This window comes from Poecilia reticulata, chromosome 4 (genome assembly GCF_904066995.2).
Source record: "Poecilia reticulata chromosome 4, P_reticulata-male-v2, whole genome shotgun sequence".
Taxonomy (NCBI): Eukaryota; Metazoa; Chordata; class Actinopteri; order Cyprinodontiformes; family Poeciliidae; genus Poecilia; species Poecilia reticulata.
In genome coordinates this window covers 29912114-29935595 of record NC_088833.1, presented here as the reverse complement: position 1 = coordinate 29935595, position 23482 = coordinate 29912114, and the positions used below count along the sequence as shown (strand labels likewise).

At 37.9% G+C, this 23482-nt stretch overlaps 2 protein-coding genes across 6 annotated transcripts in view; one reads left to right on the top strand and one right to left on the bottom strand.

The window, feature by feature from the left end:
• Window positions 1–1181: 1181 nt before the first annotated feature.
• rpl5b (ribosomal protein L5b) lies at window positions 1182–7260 on the bottom strand. The gene is made up of 8 exons (XM_017304266.2): window positions 7149–7260; window positions 6610–6679; window positions 6414–6529; window positions 6195–6329; window positions 5898–6100; window positions 3242–3419; window positions 1515–1603; window positions 1182–1343 (listed from the first exon to the last, which is right to left on the bottom strand). Exons 1-8 carry the CDS (start codon window positions 7149–7151, stop codon window positions 1244–1246), a joined length of 894 nt encoding a protein of 297 aa, XP_017159755.2. The 5' UTR covers window positions 7152–7260; the 3' UTR covers window positions 1182–1243.
• Window positions 7261–11251: 3991 nt separating this feature from the next.
• The window catches only part of evi5b (ecotropic viral integration site 5b), a 66057-nt gene continuing 53826 nt past the window's right edge, over window positions 11252–23482 (top strand). For 2 of the 5 annotated variants that reach the window (XR_014087372.1, XM_081606641.1), the window contains exon 1: window positions 11252–11538. Coding sequence is in view for 3 of the 5 variants with exons in the window: in XM_081606641.1 (XP_081462767.1) it covers window positions 11446–11538 (93 nt within the window). In the remaining 2 variants the exon portion in view is untranslated. Of the gene's footprint in view, window positions 11539–16183; window positions 16452–23482 lie in introns of those variants that run through there. The other 3 variants (XM_081606642.1, XM_081606640.1, XM_008407768.3) reach the window with 2 other exon arrangements.

The following is a 23482-nucleotide window of genomic DNA, read 5'->3' as shown; positions in this document are numbered from 1 at the left end:
AGTGAAACACGATTTTGATTTTCATCTTAAAATAGGACTTTAGACCATTTAATCATTACTCATTTTTCTCTAGAGCCCAAATTGTCACAGGTCTTGTCTGATCCGTGTATGGTGGCTTTCGTAGCTGGCAGTTCATACTTTGCGAATGTGTCCTTGATCTTTGAACAGGTTTTCCTTTACAATCTTAAGGCTGCAGTTATTGCTGTAGCTTTTGAACCTTTTTCCATCCACTCAACTTTATAATTAGATACAGCTGTCTGTACAGTTTGCCTTTACAGAAGTGACAGTGCTGCTCAACCGTCCCATTCAAGTTGTCCGTCTACATCACACCTCTCATGTCAAGCCTTCCCTCTGAGATGCAACAACATACTGCGTCAAACCTACAGAGAAGTTGGGAGTTTTGATTAGCGGTGAAATAATCTTTAACATAAACACTTGATATATCTGTGTGCAACTATTATACAAGCTTCACTTTTTATTCAAGTTACTGAAATAAATCAATTGTGTAACAGCAAATACTATTTAAAGTTAGTTTGAAACCTTGTTTCAGTTGTGCCATTTTAAGAGGGACATGTTAATTTTTTCTAATCTGTTCAGAACAAAGTAGATAGCCCCTCCCACTTTATTTTCCCCCTGCAGTGATGAAATTCAGATATGGCTTTGAAGCTAAAAAGGTACCACCGCTGACTCATTTCAGGTAAAGTTGATCAAACTAGAGCTGGAGGCTACCACAGCACCACCTAATGGCATCTTGTGTTACTCCATAGGGTCAAGAATTTGAAAGAAAAAGCTCAAAAACACCCTTTTAATTATGCTAATATTTATATTTTTGTCCATTTAATTACTTAATGTCAAACTGGCCGTCATTTTCTGATGCAGTTTGGAAACAGGAACAGTAATTGCTACTTTTTAGCTTTGAATAAAATTAATTAAATCACATTAGTTTGAGATTTTTGGGTAATTGGAATTACTAAAAGAATTTCATTTCTTCTGGGTAAAATTGTTGTTTTTTAACTGGAGAAAAGAATCTGCATCTTCTTTTGCAGCCCTTTTAAACGCCAACACCAGAACTGACAACTTCACCGCACAAGTTCAGAAAAACTTTGCCATACTACTCATGTTTTTACATCAGAGCTGTGAATGAACTGAAGTGAATAAGAAAACAAAGCAGACTGGAAAACTGACGTCTTTTCCATATTTATTAGAACAAATTTCTGCGTTTGGAACAGAGCAGACCGACGCCTCAGTCTGCCTCCTCCTGTTCCTGAGCCCGGAGGAAGCTGGCCTTCTTCTGAGCGACGCGGTCCTTCCTCTGGGCCAGAGAAAGCTTGGCACGGTTCCACCTTTGAGCCAAAAAAAAAAAAAAAAAAAAACAGGATTAACAACTGCTTCTATTGGCGCTAAAATTCAAAAGAAAATTGGTACAGAAAGCATCCAGACAAAATGAATGTTTCCATTCACAGCAGTTGGGAAGTGGTGCTTTTTTAACAGCTTTGACACAAATCACTTCTCACCTCTTCTTCTTGACCTCCTTGGGAGGTTTCTTTTCATGAACAGGGTTTGCACGAATACCAGCATGAGCCTTTTTGTACATCTCCTCAATCTGAAAGAAACATTTACACAGTCAGATTCATCATTTAACCTCACAATTCCTGCAAAAGATCCTTAGAACGTTCATTACGATAAAAATTTATTAGGCGTTTCCAACTCAAGTTATACAGGATACGGATATCATCAACAACCAATGCAACCATGTTCCTAATGCCAAGAGAAAAAAAGCTTTCTGGTCAGAAACAATAAATTTTAGCTTTATCGATTCTGACTGGTGATTTCACATATAGAAAAATCTGATGTTTTTCCCCCATTTGTTTAAAGGGTCAGAAGGAAGTTCTCAGAGAATTCCCAACACTTAACCAACAGTACATTGTTGCTCTTTTCTGAATTATGTATTTTTCATTTTTGGTGTATAAATTGTAATAATCCTACATGAATCACTTTAGCATTTGTTTTTAGGCCTAGCACGATAAACTTTACTGGACAATAAACTGTCAGTAATTATTGTCATAAACAGCAATATTGATGTTTTTAGACCATTTTCCAGTAATACATTCATGGTGTCATAATGCACTTTTGCCATCTCAAAGGTGAATAAACACATTTTGTACAGAACACTATTTTAAATATCAGAAATAAAAACGATAAAAAAACCAACCAAAACCATAAATAAAATGGATTACGAAGTCTCTGAACAAAATCACTCTTCAAAAAACATCAGCATGAAAATTCCTGAGCTCAAAAATTCATGCCATTTCCATTGAGCAGAACGGTACAGGTCAGTATGGGTCAGTACGGGTCAGTGCGCCGTTTTATGGTCCGCCATGTTCAGGCAAGCGAGTCCATCACCAGCTGGACTCTGACTGGGCTGATGGGGTTAAACCCAAACCCCTAATGTTGCATCATACTGGTGTTTGAGTTCTGCGATGTGAAAAACGCAAACAATATTGCCGACTATCATAAACAAAATAGAATCCACAATAAAAAGTGAAATTCCACACAATTAGTTGATATTGCCAAAGGCAGGATATGAAATAGCCTCTGTAGTAATAAAACCAATGTTCTGTTGAATACACAGTAGTTAATTTGTGAACAGTGAATGTTGACCTCAAGGTATTTAATTGTTACATTTTTACGTGTCATTCACACCGCAATTACATACTTTTAGTTAATATGGAAAAACTGGAAGTCAGGGGAAAAACACACACACACACACAAGCGTGTCTTTTGAGTGTAGCAAGCAGTGAAGTTTTGTCCCCCGATCGACAGACTGGGGACAAAGTCCCATCCCCTCAGTTCTGCTTTGCAACAAATATCACTGTTGCAAATTTGGGACCAAGTTTGGGATTGATTGGTCTCAATCCCAAACTTAGGAGCTGCTGATGTTTTTCAACTAATTTATCATTTGCACCAGTAACACTTTTACATATGTGTGTGTATATATATATATATTTAAATTATGTACATTTGTTTTTTGTTTACCAAAAAAATGACGTTTTGTTGCCAAATTCACCATCATGTCTGTGCAATGACAAAGCCAAAGTCTGATCTACATTTTAGAAAGTTTAAACTGAATTTTAACAGATATTTAGTCTTTAATATGACTCATTTCCTGCATAAACGTCCCAGAGAAACACACCCAAGGAAAATTAGCGAAGCAAAGCAATGGTTGACTGGGACAACTTGCCGATTCTGGGGCGACTCCGTTCTTGATGAAGCGGGAGAACTGCCTCTTGTACGCCTCCTCGTCCTCCTCCATCAGGTAGCTCATGTACTCAGACACGTTCAGGCCCATGATGTGCTTACGGTGAACCTCAGCGTTGAACTCCTTGCTCTCTGCGTCGTAACCAGGGAAACGTTTGGTGCTGGAAGGGGGAAGAAAAAAAATTGAAACTTACTATAAGCTTAGCTATTTATAACTCATAATAACCAATCTACAGTCTCCTAATGATAGAAAAGCAGGAATAAAAACGAGGATTTGTGTTTTCCCAGATACAATGCGCAGATGAGCCACAAATTCACACCAAAAACAGATCAGACACATTTCACACCAATCAATTATTGTGAGTTTATTGCTAATTTTCCATAAAAAGGGTAAAAAACTTTGGGTTATCAGGATGCCAACTCCCATCAGCAGGTGGCAGTATTTCTTAGTTCTACCTCAACCTTACATGATGTCAAGTTATGATCCAGGAATAAAAACAGTGAAAATGTTTATATGTGTAATCTTACTGCTTGTAAATTTTTCTCTCAACTCTTTTCTCCCATATGTAGAGTTTGAGGGAAAATGTTCCTTGTAAATATTTCTATCGTGTCACAAAATGGTTTAATTTTGATAGGAATAAAATATCAGCCTCTCTTGGTTTTACTGCAATTCCAAACACTGACCATCATGGCCTCCATTTATATTCATCTCAATCCAAGCAAATCTGTGCAATATTAATTTTGCTCACACCGACTGTACGGTTACAATAAACCTGACAGATTTGCCACTCATTGTTCAGGCTGACCGTCTTGACCGCAGCAACATCAACAAGCTATCCCACCGAACCGTGAAGTTCTGGATAAATCGGCAATGGAGAAAAATGATTGAGTTATCTGTTCTCACAATAACATACACACATGTTGACGAGAGCAACTTTTTCTGCTGAAGAAACAGACGAGCATTTAAAGTGGCCTGGAGTTTAACTGCAGAGAAATAAGCTGAAATCTACTGAGAGCTTCGTTCATCATCTACATGAGCAGAAATGGAAACGGCAGCAAATTAGCACACATAAACAATTTTTTATTTTTTTTACAAAGTCCAGTTAAAATGTTCATCAGTCACTCCAAACCAGCTTAATCAGCCAATAAATGTTGACCAACAGTGTGAATTTCTGATGCTCAACAATCTTGTTTCCAATCACGTCACGTCCAAGCCGTCCTTGGCAGTGGCGGCAGACCGTGCAGCTCAATCAAAACCTGGACTATCCAGAATATCAGAAGGTAATGTCCGATATTTCAGTGTTGGAGTGGTAAAAATCAGACGGAATCCCAGTGTCAGCATTTTAAGAGTCAGAAATGCATCCGGCTGGAAATTAGAATCAGTGTTCCTCCACTACAAAGCTTCACTTTTAGTTAAAAACTCTCAAAACATCCCAGTTCCACAGGGAAGAAAACATCAACCTGGGAAAACTGGCCAGATTCCTCAAAAATTTCCTGCAGTGGAAAAGCATCTCATTTATGCAACTTTTACTTTTTTCAGAAATAGTCATTTTCAACTGGCGATCATGGAACAAGTTCAGAAAGGAAGTTTTTTTTTTGTCAATTTGAACATTTATTCCCAATCATCTGGAATTTCATAGATTTGTCATCTTGCCAGAACCTGAGCCCATATTTTGAATGTAATCGGTAAAATCTTTATATGTGAAATCAAAAACAAACGATGTTCCAGCTACATCAGTACTAAAACCACCTGAGAGAGAATCCAATAGAAAACTACTGCAAACAGGAGCATGGAGCTCTTCAGACATCCCACAACATCTCTTAGCTCCAGATAAAACATGAATATGGATACAGCAACAAATGCTGGTTACACAGATTTTTCAGGGAATAACTGCTGAATTGGCACAACCGAATCACACTGGAAGTACGAGATTTTAGATCTGGGTTTTTTGTCATCAGGTCTTTATTAGGCCTGGCATGATGCATTTACTGGACGATAAATTGTCCCAGAAGTTATCGCAATCAACGACAATATTGTTGTTTTGAGATCACTTTCCAAGTCGTACAAAGGCGTAATAACGCAAGAACACATTCTCAAAGTTCAATAAACATTTTACACCAGGACTGGATATTTTAAATATCCTATGGAAATAAACAAAAAAAAGAATTACAAAATCGCTATCCTAAATTGTCCTTCAAAATAAGAAACAGGCTGGCTGAGACCAAAACACCAGACTAGAGACTTTTGTCATCCAGTTTTAGGAAAAAAGAAACAAAAGATGAAAGCGATAAGTCATGAACATGGAAATTACTGAACGCGTTTCAACTTGTTGTGCGATTAATTGATTAATTGCTTATTTGTTTCTGAACGTGTGCCACAAACAACTTCCATTCTTTTTGCTCGTTTAAAAACAAGTTTCCTACAGCAAATATCAAAGATGATAAAGTTACCTGAATATCATTAAAGTGCACCTAACCTATTGAGTCTCTTTCTGCACGTTTTACTTCAAACTTCAGTGAAGTTTTCATTCAGTGTTTGATTGGAGGCATTCGAGCAGCAAACCAAAGAGTGCCGCTATGCTAACGCCCAGCGTTAGAGTGCTGGACAGCAGATGGTCTGAACGCCGTCCAGTACGTACCTGTGTGGGATGGACAGGCCCCCATCCACGGCCCCCTTCAGAGCGCCGAACACCTTGTTGCCAGTGGTGGTTCTGGCGAGCCCGGCGTCCAGGTAGCAGGTGAAAGCTCCCGGCTGACCGTCGATGCTCTCCACGTTGAACTCGTCCCCGGTCACCTCCACCTGGCCCTCGTACACCTTATCCAGGCCGAACTTGTTCAGAAGCTGGAAAGTAATGCAGTTTTAATGTTGTGAAACATTATGAGCTAATTAAAAGTCGTTGTTTTTTACTTTTCCCTAAATGCGAGCGAGTACGCACTCTGCGGGCCAGCAGCAGGCCAGTGCAGTAGGCTGCTGCGTAGTTGGTTAAGCCCACGGTGACCCCGTACTTTGGCAGTTCGTGCGAGTAGGCGGCGCACACGATCATGTCTCCCTCGATCTTTGCATAGGCAATCTGCAACAGCATTTTTACAGAAATCATGAGCAATGTTTTATTTTTTGTCTTTTTCACATCGATATCAGGACTTCTGATACTAACCTGGCAGATGATGTCCCTGTTGGTGAAGCGGACGATCATGCGGTACTTCGGCGTGTTGTACTTGTTCTTGTCCTGAACCACCAGGCGTTTGCGAGCGAAAAAGTCAGTCTTTCCCTCTGGATGGAAGAGAGATGGATTAGTTGCACAATGACAGCTGTGGTTATGTTTATGTGGGAATGTTATGGTGAGGTTTTACCTCTCCTCCTCCTGAATTTGACCTGGTATCTCTTGAAGTAGGCCTTGTTCTTCACTACTTTAACAAAACCCTGCAAACACAGAAGCAAATGGTTAGCATGCCAAAGGAAAGCAGTGACAGAATGTGATAGTGTCTGTAGAACGGGTACTTGAGCATTAACATAGCTGTCAGTGTCAGAAAACAGCCTTACACCAAGCTAACATTAGCTAGCCTGCAGTCAGAAGAGCTAAGCTAACACGTCTGCTAACGCAGCGCCAATTAAATGAATTAGCACTCAAAAATAAAGGGATACAATTATGAAAAATAAGCAGTGTTCCCCAAAGAAGTGCCAGTAGACAGGTGATTTCTAAACAACAGGAAGCAGAAACTGAGGAGAAGAACGGGTAGGCCACGTTTGAGCAGCACCGGTCAGGCTTTAGCCGGAATAAATCCATAATCATCTGAACATAACAAACATGTTTTGAACCATCTGTCGACAGAACACAATGCCTGGACGTTTAGGGAATGCGTGTGGACTCAAATGAGGCCGAACTACAAACCATTTTGGAGTCTTTTAGTCTCCTTATGAAGGAGCCCGGAGCCAAAGACTGGGGCTGGGACTCCGCTGCACTGGGAAAAGAAAGATCGTCATGCGCATGCTTGCTAAATACTGCGTCACGGGCCGAGAAAGCATGAAACGCTTCTGCCCCCTGTCGAACCGGGGCGATACATTCACAATAATTTGAATGGGTACAGTCTTCTTTGCCTATATATTTTTCTAATAATTTAAGCTCAGTTAAGACTGGGTGAAAGATGGCAAAACAGAAGTGTCAAAGTCCACAGATAATCCTGTCTGTCATGACTGTGTGGCAACCAGGAAATAAAAAAAACACTTAGAAAGTTTGGAGATACCCACACGGATGAGCTAAAAGCTTTCTGGAGGAAAACTTTTGTACTTAGACAAGAATAAAAAAAAATATTTATTTGGCATTGATGACAAGAAGAAACTTTTAAAGGTTAAGCACGACAGCTCATCATGATGAGCAGGGGTGGCTGGAGTGTCCAAAGATTGTACACAAGTTAGCACTGCTTTAATATATTTTTACCCAATGTTTTAGTACTAAGTCAGAAAATCTGACATTAATTAATATTTAGAAATGATGTCATCCAGCAGAGAAATTTAGAAAGCTATGTGTAAGTTTTCGTATTTTAAAAAGTAACATGAAATAAATACTTAAATAAATAAATGGAACAATTACAAAATAATAAATTATAAAGAAATAAACAAACTTTTCCAAATGAGTTTTTTAATATCTTTGCACTGTAGAGTGCAAAGATATTCATGAAATTAATACTAGTAGCTGCTGAACTATATCGCTATATCCAGTGATGATATAGTGATTACTTTGGCTTCTTGGCCTCTAAATGGCTCAGTCGATAGAAAATATCAGAACAATGAAGCTTGTTACCAAAAATGATACAGAATCCAGAATACATTTTGAATTATGTGTCCACAAAAACACATTATTGAAGTCTTACCATTGCATTATCATTAATTTAAAAATTAATAAAAAAAATAAAATAAAAATAACTGCAACATTGGGGCCATTGTTAGTGTGTGGAAGCTACTGACCAGTATGTACAATAGCATTTTGCTTATTATGAATAATCCACACATCTATCTATCTGATACATTCAATCTAAAACTGGAACAGAGATATAGAAATGTTTCAGCTGATTTGATTGAGCGACGTTTTAGAATGGGGAACATGCTGTTCCATTATATCAGCATTTTGTTCTGGTGGTGGCAACAGAGAATGTACTGAACTACAAATTAAACCAGCTTCTTGGCTTGATATTCCTCCCGAGGTTTAATCTTTGACTAATACGTGATTGTTAACTGCACTATATAAAGTATTGGATCTTTTACGCTTTTTACCGCTTTTAGAAATCAATCAATTGACAAAAAAGACAGTATGTTTCACTTGCAAGAGAACTACGGATTCAGAGAACATTTCTGTTCCAGCAAGGCAACGGTCAAAGCATCCAGTTACAGCTACACAGACATGGTTTGAGGACAAAAAGCTGGATGTTTTGGAGGGGTCTAGTTAAAACCCAGACCTTAATCCAATGGAGAATATGTGAGGGGATGTGGAAAGCTCTGTTCATAGCTCAGCACAGTTCAGCAGGAAGAATGTCACTTGTTTTAAGTGAAATATTTTTATTCTTACAAACCGGATTCCAAAAAAGTTGAAACACTAATCAAATTGTGAATAAAAACTGAATGCAATGATGTGGAGATGGAAAATGTCAATATTTTATTCGTAATAGAACATAGATGGCAGATCAAAAGTTTAATCTGAGTAAATGTAACATTTTAAAGGAAAAATATGTTAATTCAAAATTTCACAGTGTCTACAAATCCCAAAAAAAGTTGGGACAAGTAGCAAAAAGTGGCTGGAAAAAGGAAATTGAACATATAACAAACAGCTGGAAGACCATCCATCCATCCATCCATTTTCTTTACACCCTTGTCCCTTATTGAGGTCGGAAGGGTTGCTGGTGCCTCTCCAGCTAACGTTCCGGGCGAGAGGCGGGGTCACCTGGACAGGTCGCCAGTCTGTCGCAGAGCTGGAAGACCAATTAACACTAATTAGGTCAAATGACAACATGATTGGGTATAAAAAGAGCTTCTTAGAGTGTCAGTGTCTCTCTGAAGCCAAGATGCTAAGAGGAACACCATCTTTCTGCACAACCATTGTGCAGAAAGATAGTGCAGCAACACCAGAATGGTGTTACCCAGCGTAAAATAGCAAAGACTTTTAAGTTATCATCATCAACCGTGCATAACATCATCAAAAGATTCAGAGAATCTGGAACAATCGCTGTGCATAAGGGTTGTTTCGGCCCAAGGCCTTTTCCTCTGGGTTTCTAACGGTCAAGGCCATAAAACTCTACTGGATGCTCGTGATCTCCGGGCCCTTAAACGTCACTGCACCTCAAACAGGAATGCCACTTTCAAGAAAATAACAGCATGGGCTCAGGAATACTTCCAGAAAGCATTGTCAGTGAACACAATCCACCGTGCCATCTGCCGCTGCCAGCTGAAACTCTACAGTGCAAAGAGGAAGCCATTTCTAAGCAAGCGCCACAAGCTCAGCCGTTTGCACTGGGCCAGGAGTCATTTAAAATGGAGAGAGGCAAAATGGAGACTGTTCTGTGGTCAGATGAGTCACGATTTGAAGTTCTTTATGGACCACTGGGACGCCATGTCATCCAGACCAGAGAGGACAAGATTAACCCAAGTTATCAACGCTCCGTTCAGAAGCCTGCATCACTGATGGTGTGGGGTTGCATGAGTGCTTGTGGCCTGGGCAGCTTGCATGTCTGGAAAGGCTCCATTAATGCAGAGAACTATGTTCAGGTTCTAGAACAACATATGCTCCCATCTAGACTTTGTCATCTCTTTCAGGGAAGACCCTGCATTTTTCAACAAGATAATGCCAGACCACATTCTGCAGCAATCACAACATCATGAGTACGTAGGAGAAGGATCTGGGTATTGAGATGTCCAGCCTGCAGTCCAGATCTTTCACCTACAGAGAACATTTGGCGCATTATAAAGAGGAAGGTGAGACAAAGAAGGCCCGAGATGATTGTACAGTTAGAGGCCTGTATTAGACATGAATGGAGAGCATTCCTATTTCTAAACTTGAGAAACTGGTCTCCTCTGTCCCCAGACGTCTGTTGAGTGTTGTAAGAAGGGGAGATGCCACACAGTGGTAAAAATGGCCTTGTCCCAACTTTTTTGGGATTTGTTGACATCAGGAAATTTTGAAACATATTTTTCCCTTAAAATGATACATTCTCTCAGTTTAAACTTTTGATCTGTGATTTGTGTTCTATTGTGAATAAAATATTAGATGTTGGCACCTCCACATCATTGCATTCAGTTTGTATTCACAATTTGTTTAGTGTCCCAACTTTTTTGGAATCCAGTTTGTAATTTCTGTAAAAACCAGAGGGGAAGGGGTTTGTCAAAAAGCTATTTTATCCATCAGCGGATGAATATCTATGCAATCACTTATTTAACATGAAATGACTTATTTAATTGTCATTAATTAGTAGAAATCAGTTTTCACTTCCACGTTGAAGGGATAGTTTTTTTGTTTTTATAAAAAAAAATTCTTGAAACTGATTGATTTGCAAAAGTAATTAAAGAGGTGAATAATTTATAGGCACTGTAAAAAAAAGTGTTTTGCCATTAAAAAGGAATATAGTAAGAAGACAATAGAGGGAGGCAATGAAAAATCAGGCTAAAAATGTCTACTCTTCTGTTGTTACGCTCAGTTTTAGTTTATTCTCTTTATGACTCAACTTCTTCAGTCATCTTCACCTCGAACACTTGTGTGTTTATGTTTGTAATTACGTAACGTTTATCAGTGTGATGCGACACGACAGCTAGAGTGACGTATCAGATCGATGGGGCTGCGCTCGGTCGTGATGAGTCTCCACAACGTCAGCTCCTTCCTGAGCCAGAGGAGTGTCCAAGCAGACAACAAAAGACATACGTCATGCCTGCTCTCACCTAAAACCTGAAAGGTAGGTTTGTGGACTGTTCGGTATGTGAACCCAGGCAGTCACACAGACACATTTTCCCCAGAGTTCCTTTATTCGTCACCAGGTCTCTTTCCCTCTGAGTTTCTGTTCACATTGTGAGACACTCAGTGAAGCCGGTCTAATTGTGGCTGCTGTAAAGTCACTATTAGTGAATTCTGATTAGGTTAAGAATGGATTTTTAGTAGGGTTTTTTTTTTACTTATTAATAGCATTTGCTGCTTGTAGAATGAAGGTTCAATGAAAGATCAGTCAAAGATATCAAACAGCCTGAAACTCCACGCTGCTCCAACAGAAGTGACGTTTTTCTTTCCTCTCAGCAATGAACTCCAGGTAAGATATTTTAATATTGGAACACTGATTAGTTACACATTACATAACTCCTTATCATTCTTTTCAAATAATTTGAAAACTAAGGTACAAACTGAGATAATATTCAATCATAAGCTCAAGTTGGAATTTGTGCTTTTAATAGCAAGGCAAGTTTATTTATAGAGCACCAGTCAGACACAATCAACCAACGTACTTTACGGGGCATCACAGGAAACAAAAAAGAAAACAACAAAGCATAAACATAAGGACATAAGATGGCACTTGATGAGACAGCCTACTGACCCGTTCAACAAATTTTATTCAAAAGTCTATTTACTTGAGGAACTTTCAGTGAAACACATTATATAGATAAGCTACACCAGACGGATATTTGAATGCCTTTATTTCTGTTAACTATGATGATTTTCTACTTACAGCTAAAGAAAACATGACATTTAAAATTAGAATATTACATTAGACCAATGACCAAAAAAATTAACACTGAAATGTGGGGTTTACTACTGCTTAATACCTAAGTACCCTTTGTTATTTTCAAAAGGTACTTTGAATCCGACAGATGAACCTTATTAGAAAGCATATGCTAATTTAACAAATATGACTGCAAATGTTTACACTGGCTACAGTTTAAACCACTTTACCTGATCCATTTGGATAAATTCAGTAAATGTGGACCACATTTTGGGAAATCTAGAATTTTCTTAACCTAACAATGTGCTAAATCCTGAGACCCTTGACAAAAAAGCTTACATCTCTTCTTTACACTTAGTGTTTTGTGAAAGTGAACTTTTAAGACTGAAGTCACCTCAGACTACTTTGGTCAAAAACATGAATTCACAACGTTCCCACAGCTGCCCTGAGACAGAGCTGCTCTGACACAATTCATTCCTTGTTGGCCTTTGAGTCATTCACATTGTGTGTGTTTGTGATAAATAATGAAAGGGTAAACAAGTTGTTCAGACTTCTGATTTGCTTTAGGCTATCTTGGTTTTGTATAAGAACCTTCATTTCAGCAGTTGTATAAGAAGGTCAGGGGCTAAAAGGTTCTCCATTAAAATGTGTGAGGTTTTTGTCAGGTACTCCATTTTCCTCCCACGTTCCAAAAACATGCATGTAAATTAATAAGTGACCCTGAGATGTTTTGTGGAGAGTATGACATTGTTTTTAGCGTTGTGTTCAGCCTACATCCTGCCTCTTACCCAGTCACTGCTCAGACAGGGAAAGATCTTAAACCATTTTACCATGAGGGCCAAAATCATCAAGCTGAAAGCACTTGAGGACCACAACAAACAAACAAACAAAATAAATATGTAAATAAATAAATTATTTAGAATTTTTGTATTTTGGTCTGCTCACATACATATTAAATATTACATTTTTAATGAAAGACCAGTGTAATTTTTGTAGACGAGTGATTAGATCCAAAATATAAAAAGGGTCCCTTAATCAAAGACAGACATATAATTTGAAAACATTTGAGTTGACTTTTTTTTCATGTGTGGGCAGGTGAGATTTTAGGGTCATAGGTCAGTGCTTCTGTATGTAGCAAAGTTAAATTTTTTTTATGACTTGAATTTTATTGATTTTCCAACAAAAAATATACCCTAATTCCACACTTAGCATATTACAATTTAGCACCAGCTAAACAATGTTTAGTCCTCGTGGATTCTTCAGGTCAATACAGTTAACAGAAATTACTTGAACAAAAAATAAAATAAAAAAATAAAAAATAATATATAAATAAAATAAATAAAAAATAATAAAAGAAAATTACAGTGAAAATAGAGAAAAAAGACAAGACACATAAACATCAACTGAACCTAGACATACACAATATAACATAAAATAAAACTGCCCTATAACCCCGATACATTCAGATAATTACAGCATTTCCATAAATTCCTCTAGTCTAATTATGTCCGAGCTGGAAATGCCATTTAACCCATGTATGAGAAGTAGCGGGACCACTTCCTGTCTCTGGGGCAGAGACCTATACCAATGAGTGAGAGAAGGGATAGATGGACCCTTCCACTCCCTCACCAGCAGCTTTACAACTTCAATGAGCCATTCTCATATAAATTGCCTATTCCTTTTTGAAACCAGGACTTCCAAAAAAAGGGGGTTTTGCCTATACAGAGTTTGGGGTTATGCCAAATACTAGAAGACTTATTGAGATGGGGGTCAAATTTAAAAATCTGAGATATTTTTTTCCATAGTCCCTTCATATGGGAGAGAACAGGATGCGACTGATTCTGAGGGGAGAGATTAATTGATAGGCAGCTAGTCAATGCAAATGGTAGACACACCACACTCTCAAGAGAAAACCAGGGTGGGGCTCTCTCAGGGGCAGAAACCCATGTGCCAAATGCCTGAGAGAAAAGGCATAATGGTAATTAAGTAAATTAGGCATACCTAAACACCCTCTGTCGACAGGTCTTTGTAGTTTTCGTAAATTCAGCCTGGGCTTTTTCTTATTCCATATGAACAAGTTACAGATCTTATCTAATTGTAGCAAAGTTTAATAAAAGGAGGATGAAGGGATTTCTTTGTTTGTTTAAGATAAAAGTACAAACGTGATTCAGTGATTCTTGAGAATAGGGACAAAATGGGTTTTAATTTTCCCTTTTTTTGTGTGTGTTATTTCGCAACCTTATGTATGCAAATATGACAAATAATGTTTTGGAAATGTAAAGATGCTAAGGTACAGGCTCCCAGTTGCAACATTTTTAAAAAAAATTTAATTTTTAATCGACCTGACCTAGAACGTTGTCATCACCATCTGAGAAAAATAAATAAAAAATAATTTTTAATTACCCTATTAGTGATATTTTACTCATTTTACAGATAAATGCTTCTCAAGAAACAAAATAAATATTATTTAAAACAAAAAACAACAAAAAGTCCATCAGACGGAGTTGACAGTGCATAACGGAGTTGACACAGAACTGAAGGTGGTGACAAACTAGTGAGCAAAATGAAAAACTTGGTGCATGTGAAGTAATACAATTTATGTAAAATACATAAAAATGAATTAATTGCACATTTAAGTGAGATTTGACAACAATTTCTGAAAGAGTCACAAAAACTCTGATGCAGTTGACATCTGACGGAGTTGACAAAATCCCAAACTACCTCAACTTATATGATGTTATTCTGAAGGAGGCCATATTGTAGCTCATCAGGTCCATGAAATCTTTACATTTTACCAAAATTAAGCTTTTATTTCACAAAATTTCATCAAAGTTTTGTAAATTGTCGGTTATGGTGTTGACACATCATGGTTGTGACAAACAACTTGGGAATAAAAAGAAGAAAAAACTAAAGAATAACTTAAGCTAACCAGAGCTAACTAGCTTTCTTAGCAAAGGAAGAGAAAGGAAGATATCATGGGGTCCTCAGAAGTTCTGGTGCCCCCCAATAATGCCTGATTTTTTTTTTTACATTCTTTTCATTTCTGACGGTGTTGACAAAAACTGGGGACAAATTTCAAAGGAGTTGGAAAATGTATAAAAATTATTTTTAATTCAATTTATTGATACTTTTATAATTATTTATATGACTACTTATACTTAATTGTCATAATATATAATTTTAGTATTTCTTTAATTATTTTAATCTATTATAATGTATTGAGTTCTGCTCCTGGACAAGGGCTTTTACAGGCATCATCCGCCGACTACAATGTTTAAAATAAAATACTATTCAGCAAATACCTGGAAAATATACATTGTTGAGCTCACATGACCCAGGTTAGTTTTGTCAGATATTTGAAAAAATTATATTTTGTGTATATTTTATTCAAATTTTGTGCTTTATCCATAGGACCTGTTTTGTCCCTATTATCAAGAATCACTGGATTAATAAAAGAGAAATATTTAAAGTTTATATTAATAATAATAATAATAATAATAATAATAATAATAATAATAATAATAATTATTATTATTATTATTATTATTATTATTATTATTATTATTATTATTATTATTATTATTATTATTATTCTTAGTAGTAGTAGTAGTAGTAGTAGTAGTAGTAGTTGTAGTAGCAGTACTATAAAAGATTTTATTTGTAAGTGAAAATCTACTCAAGAAAATAAAAGATATTCATCTGCATTAGTTCAAATTGCTAATCTGACTTTAGGCACTTTGCCATAAACAGACTAAAGAGGGTAAGGAAAACCGAAGGATTCACAAATTTTTTTATCTAGTTTTAGCAGAAAAATGTGACAATGTGGTTACTATTGAAAGTCTGCGAAAATTGTCACTCTAAATTTCTTATCGATAAAGTTTGGTATGCTATTGTGAGTTTTAATTGCGTCGTTGTGGTCCACCCACAAAAAAACATCAGAGCCGTTAAAACTCTAGTTAAATATCAGAGTGCAACATCAGTTGTATGCACATTTTTGGAGATATGCTCCAATTTTATTTTTGGCCCATTTTAGCTAAATTCACTTCTGGTCTCCATTGTGAAAATAATCAAACAATCTTTTTATTTTTTTTATTAAACGCTTTTGTGTTTAAGGATGTCGTACTTTCTCTTCATGACTAAATGGCAACGCTTTCCCATAAGGCCCTGGATTGCAGTTCCCCACGCTGACCACTTGGTGACAGTATTATATCAGGTTGGCGCATGCTCCGTTAGGATGTAAACAGTCGAGGCCGTGTCTGTGGGTCGGAGACATTTGTGTACACGTATTACGGCTGCATGGGCTGGACCGAGGAGTCAATGGGAACGGGCTAACTTAATGCTGGCTAGCTTTTCAAGAAGAAACCTAGCCGCACTGGCTTGTCCTAATTTTCTATGTACGCACGTAAAGCGTTTCCGAGCGGAACTTTTTCTCTGACTAGTGGAGCTTTATCTTCGTGCATGGGAAACGGGAGACATTTACTGCTGCTGGCTGAAAACGCTTCAAGGTAAAGGATGTCTTTGCTTTTTTTCCGGGCTCGGTCTATTTACTGGAGTTGACTTCTACTCACTAACAGACTCAAAGTTATTCCACTGTTTATAAAGTCAATACTGTGACATTGCGCTCAAGTAATACAAATGGTTATTACTTAACTCTTCCACTCGGTTTGTCGCAGTATTACTTCGAACTGCGGCTTGTCAGTGATGTCGACAGTGTTTGACGCGTTTGCAGCCGGAGACTTCTTAAGACTAGATGTTTATTATAAAACGCATAAAATAAAATCAAGCATAAGTCGCCATTTTAGCTGCAAAAGGTAAAAAAAAAACCCGACGTCTTCGTTTAGCTTAAGCGGATTCTCTTCACGGTAATGCCGTGTAACTTGTGGCGCTTTCTGGAAGAGAGACTACTGTTGAATTTGATGCTAGATACCCATTTCAGCGCTCAGCACCATCGAGCCATAAAAGGAACCTGGGCAGCAGAGGCTAACGCGCCGCTCCTCTGTTTGCTGTTTGGAGATGAGCATGTTTTACAGAGAGGGAAACATGATATGTGGAACAAGCAGAGGATTTAAACCGCTCAGCTGTGGTGCTGCTGCGATGTTGGCTGTCTCTCAAACTCAGACTGTAGACAGGGGGGGGAAGAAATCCAGTAAACAAGGATGTTGTGGGTGATAAACCCACCTAAGATTACCATCTTTAACGCAGCAGAGTTCTAAATATTGCACCACTGCATAAAAACGGGGGAAAGTAGTAAGAATACAGAGACCTACTGAGAAACTTCATTAAGGTCAGAGAGCAGCTGAAAGATAACTTTAAAATGCCGTGTTTGTGTTTAAGAGCTGTATTTTTTAAAAAATTTATTTACATAATTAACCTGAACTGCATTGAAATATTCAACAAGCCACGTTGTCAACAAGTCATGCAACAAAAAAATGTTAGTGTTAGTTTAGCAGTTCAACAAGCTGGCTCTGCATAAACACGTTGTGAAAAGGAGGAAGATGAGTTTCAAAAGCTGTTTTTGCTTGCAAAATATCTGTGATGTCCTGTAGAACTGATAATGCCGAGTGTCGACTATCGGTGATGAGTTACACAAAGCAATGTGCGTTTTCAAGCATGTCCGATGCAGGGCTTCCTCCAGAAAACCAGTTAAGCCCAGTGGTAAGGGCAGTTATTGATTTAATTATTGATTGATTGATATTTTTTTTTTAATTTAGTTGGAAGTTGACTGGAAATTTGAAAATATCAGTAGATAATTATGTTATTGGACAACATTATTAACAATACCTAAAAACCAACTATAGTCTTAAAAAAAAGGAAGCATAAAAATTAGTTATGCTGAATAATTTTTTTGTACTTTAGTTGTCCATAAATGCCGTGTCTTTTAAAGTGTCCTAATTAAAGTGTCTTTTATCTGTGACTTGTCACTTCATTCTCTGAAGTTGTTGTCGTGGTGAACGGTAAAGTCATCTGATCTCAGCCTCCCTATGTGTTCACATACTGAACACATTCTTCCAACTGTTTCACCATAGAGACTCTTTAGCCAGTCTTTGCGATTATCACTGTTACAAGTATATAAAAAACTATAGTAAATACAAAAAAAAGATGCTTAGCCTGGTGGGGGCATAACTAAAGCCTGGTGCCAGGCTTATAATGCACTGGGTGAAGCCCTGTTATACATGGTATTAATTTTATTTCTGTATCTGGAAATCCTCCATAAATGCTATCAGGGATAAGCAAATCCTGGATGGGACATGTTTTGTGTTTGTGAAGCACTTTTAAATTTTGCTGCAGTGAAATGAGGCTGTGTGAATAAAGCTGAAGGAGAGGGGTTCCCTGGTGCTGAAGATATTGGAACCATCTGTGGAAGCACCTGTTGGTGACTGGAAGTCATTACTCTCTATAAGCTAAAGCTAATTGAAGATCTAGTATTATTTAGCAGCACACTGAAACCTGGGACCTGTATCATCTGTAAACTAATGTCCAAGGGTTGCCATTTTGTATTTTATTATACCATAGTTCAAGTTTTACATTTCCCCCAGTAGCATCATTTGCGTGGAGATCTAGTCCATCTGTATGTCGAATGTCAAGTTTCAGTCCCAGCAGCTGGTGAGAAACTAGTTTCTGTTCTTTGAATTCAGTCGCAGGGCCTGAACCAGATGCTTTAACTCACTTGAGTGAGTTCCTTCTCTGTTTCTTGGCTGCTCAGGCCCAGATGGTTCTTATGCTAGCTGCAGAACTTCATCAGTACTTTTTCTGTGAGAGTTAGATTGGCTGTGGCATTGGGCTGGAGTGGGAGGGGGTGAATTAAAGATCAGCTTTAAATCTTCTGTGACGTGAAGCTGCGGAGGGTTTGCTTTCCTGCACCAAGTGGTTAATGATGTGTTGAGATGAAAGTAGCAGTAACACATCTTGCACATGAGTTTATTTCATAACAGACAGGATGGAAATAGCATTTTTAAAAAACACCAACATACACTTTTGCTATCAAAACCAGTGTAAATTCTTAGTAACTGTACAGATCCTCTGTAATCTGTAATCCTCTTCCAGTGTTGTTCTGGTAGACACAGTACATGTGAGCTGTTGGGTGGGGTTACACTTGTCAATTAGACCACAAGTGCTGCTGCCTAGTCTGATTTTATTTTGCGACACTAGAATATTGATCCACATGATGTTAGCATTTTGTTTGTTTACACTTGTTGACACCATAGCCTATTCTGATCTACAAAGGTTTTCACTTGCTTCAGTGCATAAGTAGCCCTAATTTAAATAGTCCTACTTATTTAATTTAGGCCTGGGACATTTTATTGCTGGACAATAATTGTCCTAGAAGTTATTGCAATAAATGATAATATTGTTGTTTTGAAAAAAAATTTCAAGTAATATAATGGTAATGCAGGGTTTTACCCAGTATATTATAAGCCTGGTGGCCCGCCATGCTTTACTAACCCCGCCGCCAGGCTAAGCATTGCTTGTCTACGTTTTTAGGGGGGAAAAAAAGTGCTTTTTTTTTTTTTCTTTTAAAGCCGGGCTGCAAGCGTCTCTTTTGCTCTGGGCATTTCACTAGCAGACGACAGGTCTATAATATATAGGTTTATAGTTTATGGATTTAAACCCGACAGCGCGCGGACCAATCAGACAGCTGTCGCCTCTGCGCTTTGCCTTGCGCGCTGCCGCTGCTTTACCTCAGCGGGATCGCACGCGCCTCCTTTTACTCAAACTGGACACAGACTGACCTGTATGGATGTTTACATCAACTTACTGTGAGGAATTATGATCCTTTGGAGAACTCTAGGTAAGAGTTTAAAACCCGCCGCGTTAGCTCTGGTTGAGCAGCTTTATGTGAACCGCAGGAATAACTCATAGCGAATTCAGAGGTGCGCTTTGTGGAGTGGTGAGAATGATTTATCTTTGTGAACGAACAATTATATGGGGCGTTTACATCTCAACACGCTGCCCAGCGTGTGGCTCTGTGTCTGTCTTCCCTGTAAAGTTTATGTATGTGGCCGGAGCATTTGTGGAGAGGAGCTTTCGCGCCCTCCGGTCTGTAACGCATCACGCTGATTTTATATTATTTTATTTATTTATTTTTTATTATTTTTCCGGTTACACTTTGCATCAAACCATATCAAATGCGTTGTCTACTTAGAGTTAATGCGCGCGGCCACACAGAGATCTGAGAAACTCTTCCGATAAACTCGACCAACCAGAATAGTCTCTGTGACGCTTATTAAAAACTCAACAGACACAAAATGGAGGAGCTACTGAAGCCACATTAGCAGCATTGAATTAAACCTCCCGTCTGTTGTGCGTCTCTGCGTAGTTCAGCAGATTTAACTCATCATGCAGGGCCGGTCCAAGGCTGTTTGAGGCCTTGAGAATTTGACTTAGGGGCCCCTTTTGCTGCTAAAAACATCAGCACCTCTTAACAGCTTCTGTGTTAGATTTAGTGAAATATAGGAGAAGGGAGTAGTTTAATTGGCCAGCCTAAAAAGCAATAAGTTATAATCGCAGTTTACTAATTTGTGTAAATTCAAAGATTAAACTCACAGCATCAGATTGTTGCTATGGTAACAAAACAATCACACTATGAATATTGTTCTTTGAAGTTCAGCTCCTTAAAATCTTGTATTTAAATGTTAAACAATTTAAAATAATTTAATTTATGTATGCCTTAACAATTGGATCAAATTTAACAGCATTGATCATCTCAATAAACAAGTGTTACATTTATGTATCTGTGGTCTGTTTTAAAATATTAGCGTTTATGGGGTCCCTGAAACTCTGGGGACCTGATGGAGCTGCTGACTTAATTTGGATTAAACAGAAGTGCAAATTTGTTGTTTTTAGACTAGTTGTGGGTTTAAATAGCATTTCACTGGTGATCTTTTCCCGTAACATATAATTACAAAGTAATACTTTTACATTTCCTGTCAACTTAACATCTTTTAATACAAAAACACGGTGGACCGCCGGTGGACCGCCTCGATGCCCCGACCACCAGGCTTAGCAAGTTTTTTGGGGGAAACCCCGGTAATGGCTTTATTATAATCTGAAATATTAATAAACCTTTCATTTCTAACCTAAACATTTAACACTGGAGATGGAAGACATTTTAAATATGCAAAATAAATAAACAAATCAAATGAATACTAAAGTCTCTTTAAACAACATTCAAAAAAGGGGAGTTTAGACCAACGCACCAGAAAAACAACTAATTATGGAAATGGAAATTATTGAGTTTGTTTTAATTTGCATTAATGCAATGAATTGATTTTAGTGCTTATTGCAACAGCTTTATCTCTAGAAATAAATTAGCTATTGTGTATACTTTATTAGGCATAATTTTTAGGTGTTATTTAATGGCATTAAGTCTCATTTGTTAGCAGAACTTTCCTTTGTTTGGATAACATATTTAAAGTACTATGGTCTTACTTTTCCTCCTTGAAAAAAAGTATCACATGAACAGTGTTGTTGCAACAAAAGTGCATATAATCCTTTAGCCTTTCCATATTTTGTCAAGTAGCAGCCACAGACTTCAATTTAATTGCTGTAATGTGGAATAGTGGATAATTATGAGATGAAGCAAAATACCTCAAAAGTACCTCAAGCTTTGTTTGACTGAAAGCATTTGGTTAAATGTGGTTTCATCCAGATTAGCCTGTATCTGGCTCAATCCATCTTCGTTTTAACACAAACCAACTTCTCTTTTTCCTGCTGAAGAACAACACTCCCATAGCATGACACTGCCTCCGCCATGTTCTGTTTCCACATTCTGACCACACTTTAAAAAAAAAAATACCCTGAAGCTAATTTGTTGTAATGTGGCTAAAAGTTCTAAGGTTCTAGAGGTGTAAATACTTTGAAAGGGATTTTGTGCAAAACAGTATGTGTTTTTATTAAGGCAGGGATTCATTTTAACTATAACTTAAAGCAGATAAACTACTGCACAGTAGAACTAATTTACCAAGTAGAACTAATAAAACCAGGCTTGTCGCCTGGTTTTATTAGATGTAACCAATCAACTTTTACACATTTTCAACAACATAATTGACACCATTATTTATTTATAAAAAAGTTGGATTTCTGTCATTATTCTAGTCACTCAAAATTTTATTTTGGTCCCATTTCCAGCTCCTGTGATTGAGGAAATAAATTAGTAGAAGTGATATAACTCTTAAAGTTTAAACTTTGACTCCTTTTTTTTACCTTAACATACTAAGATGGCTATGCATGCAGTATGAATTTCTAAAATCATAAGCCAGAGTCTAGACATTTCATTTCCTACCCCACTAGTAGGCTAGCAGTGCTTGTTGAGGAGTAGCCTTCACCCCAGTCATTGAAATGTTGATTGTACATTTGGAAAGTATGAGCTGCCCTGTGCGTGTGAAGAGAAAGGCCTTTCCACCTCACTTCGAGTGTGTTATTGTGAGCCAAGCCTGGGTTTCAGTGCTCTCACACCATGGTGTCCATTGCAGAGCCTGAGAAGGTTATTCAGGAAGAGAAATACAAAATGAAGATAGGAGCGAGTGTAACTTAGAAGTTTTTTGATTTATGTAGATATAATTTCTAGCCATTTAACTGGTTTGTTTTCCAGCTAGTGTGACTTATCTATCCAGTTATGATAAGGGAAACACTTCTCACTTCTTCCTCTGGTCTTTTTCACTTCCTCAATTGCCCTGATGTTCCACTGCTCGGACCCTCTGTAGCTTCATTAGCTATGCTCCCAGCATTTTTGGGCCTCTTTCAGTTCTTTGGCAAACAAAAGCAGCAATAAACCCCGTATCCAGGATTTACGGGGAACTCCTGCTTTCATCGGCTCGGTTCACTGGACACAATATCTTTAAGGCCAACCTTGATCCTGACATCTGACATAGTAAAACAGAGTCTAAATTTAAAGTTGCTGCCACGTACTTTAACATTTTTTCAAATCCATCTACACCTAAGATGCATTCACACCAACCCTGTTTAGTCCATTTTAATCTGACTCTAGTTGGTTTGCCTAGAAAGTACAGTTCTTTTGGGGAGGTGTGAATATTTAATCACACTCTGGTCCGTCTACTAACCTGGGTCTTGGTTGGATTAAAGTGAACTCTGGTTTGAATGCATGTGAACACCAGGCGGACTGGAGACCGCTCCAAAAGCAGGAGGTGGTTTATGGTTCAGGGTAAATCTGAATAAATCTAACCAAAACAAACGCCTAAGTTGAGTGTTAATAGGCAAACTGGAGACAAAAGAGAAATCCTACAACCGCTAAACTCTTAACGCCATTCAGTTTTGGTTTACATCTTGTGAAGAAGGAAGTTGATCTCAGTGTCTTCTAAAGGAGTTTTTGAGTTATTTGCTTCGGTGGTTCTTGGTTCTGCCACAGACGAACAGGTTTTTGAAAGGATTTGGTTGGTTTGACACATTGCAGTGTGAAAGAGAATGGCACCAGCTGAAAATGTAGCACAGTTTGGTCCTGAACTGAGCCCAGACTATCAGATGTGAAAACGCCCTTAGATAAATAGGAAGCTGCCTTCAACTTTCTAGATATCAGATC

Bases quoted from the DNA above. Each gene is read 5' to 3' on its own strand.
- rpl5b (XM_017304266.2), bottom strand. The intron at 6,530-6,609 runs GTAAAACCTCAC...TCTTCCATCCAG, and splicing joins CAAATTCAGGAGGAGGAGAG to AGGGAAAGACTGACTTTTTC. The intron at 1,344-1,514 runs GTGAGAAGTGAT...TTTGGCTCAAAG, and splicing joins AAGGAGGTCAAGAAGAAGAG to GTGGAACCGTGCCAAGCTTT.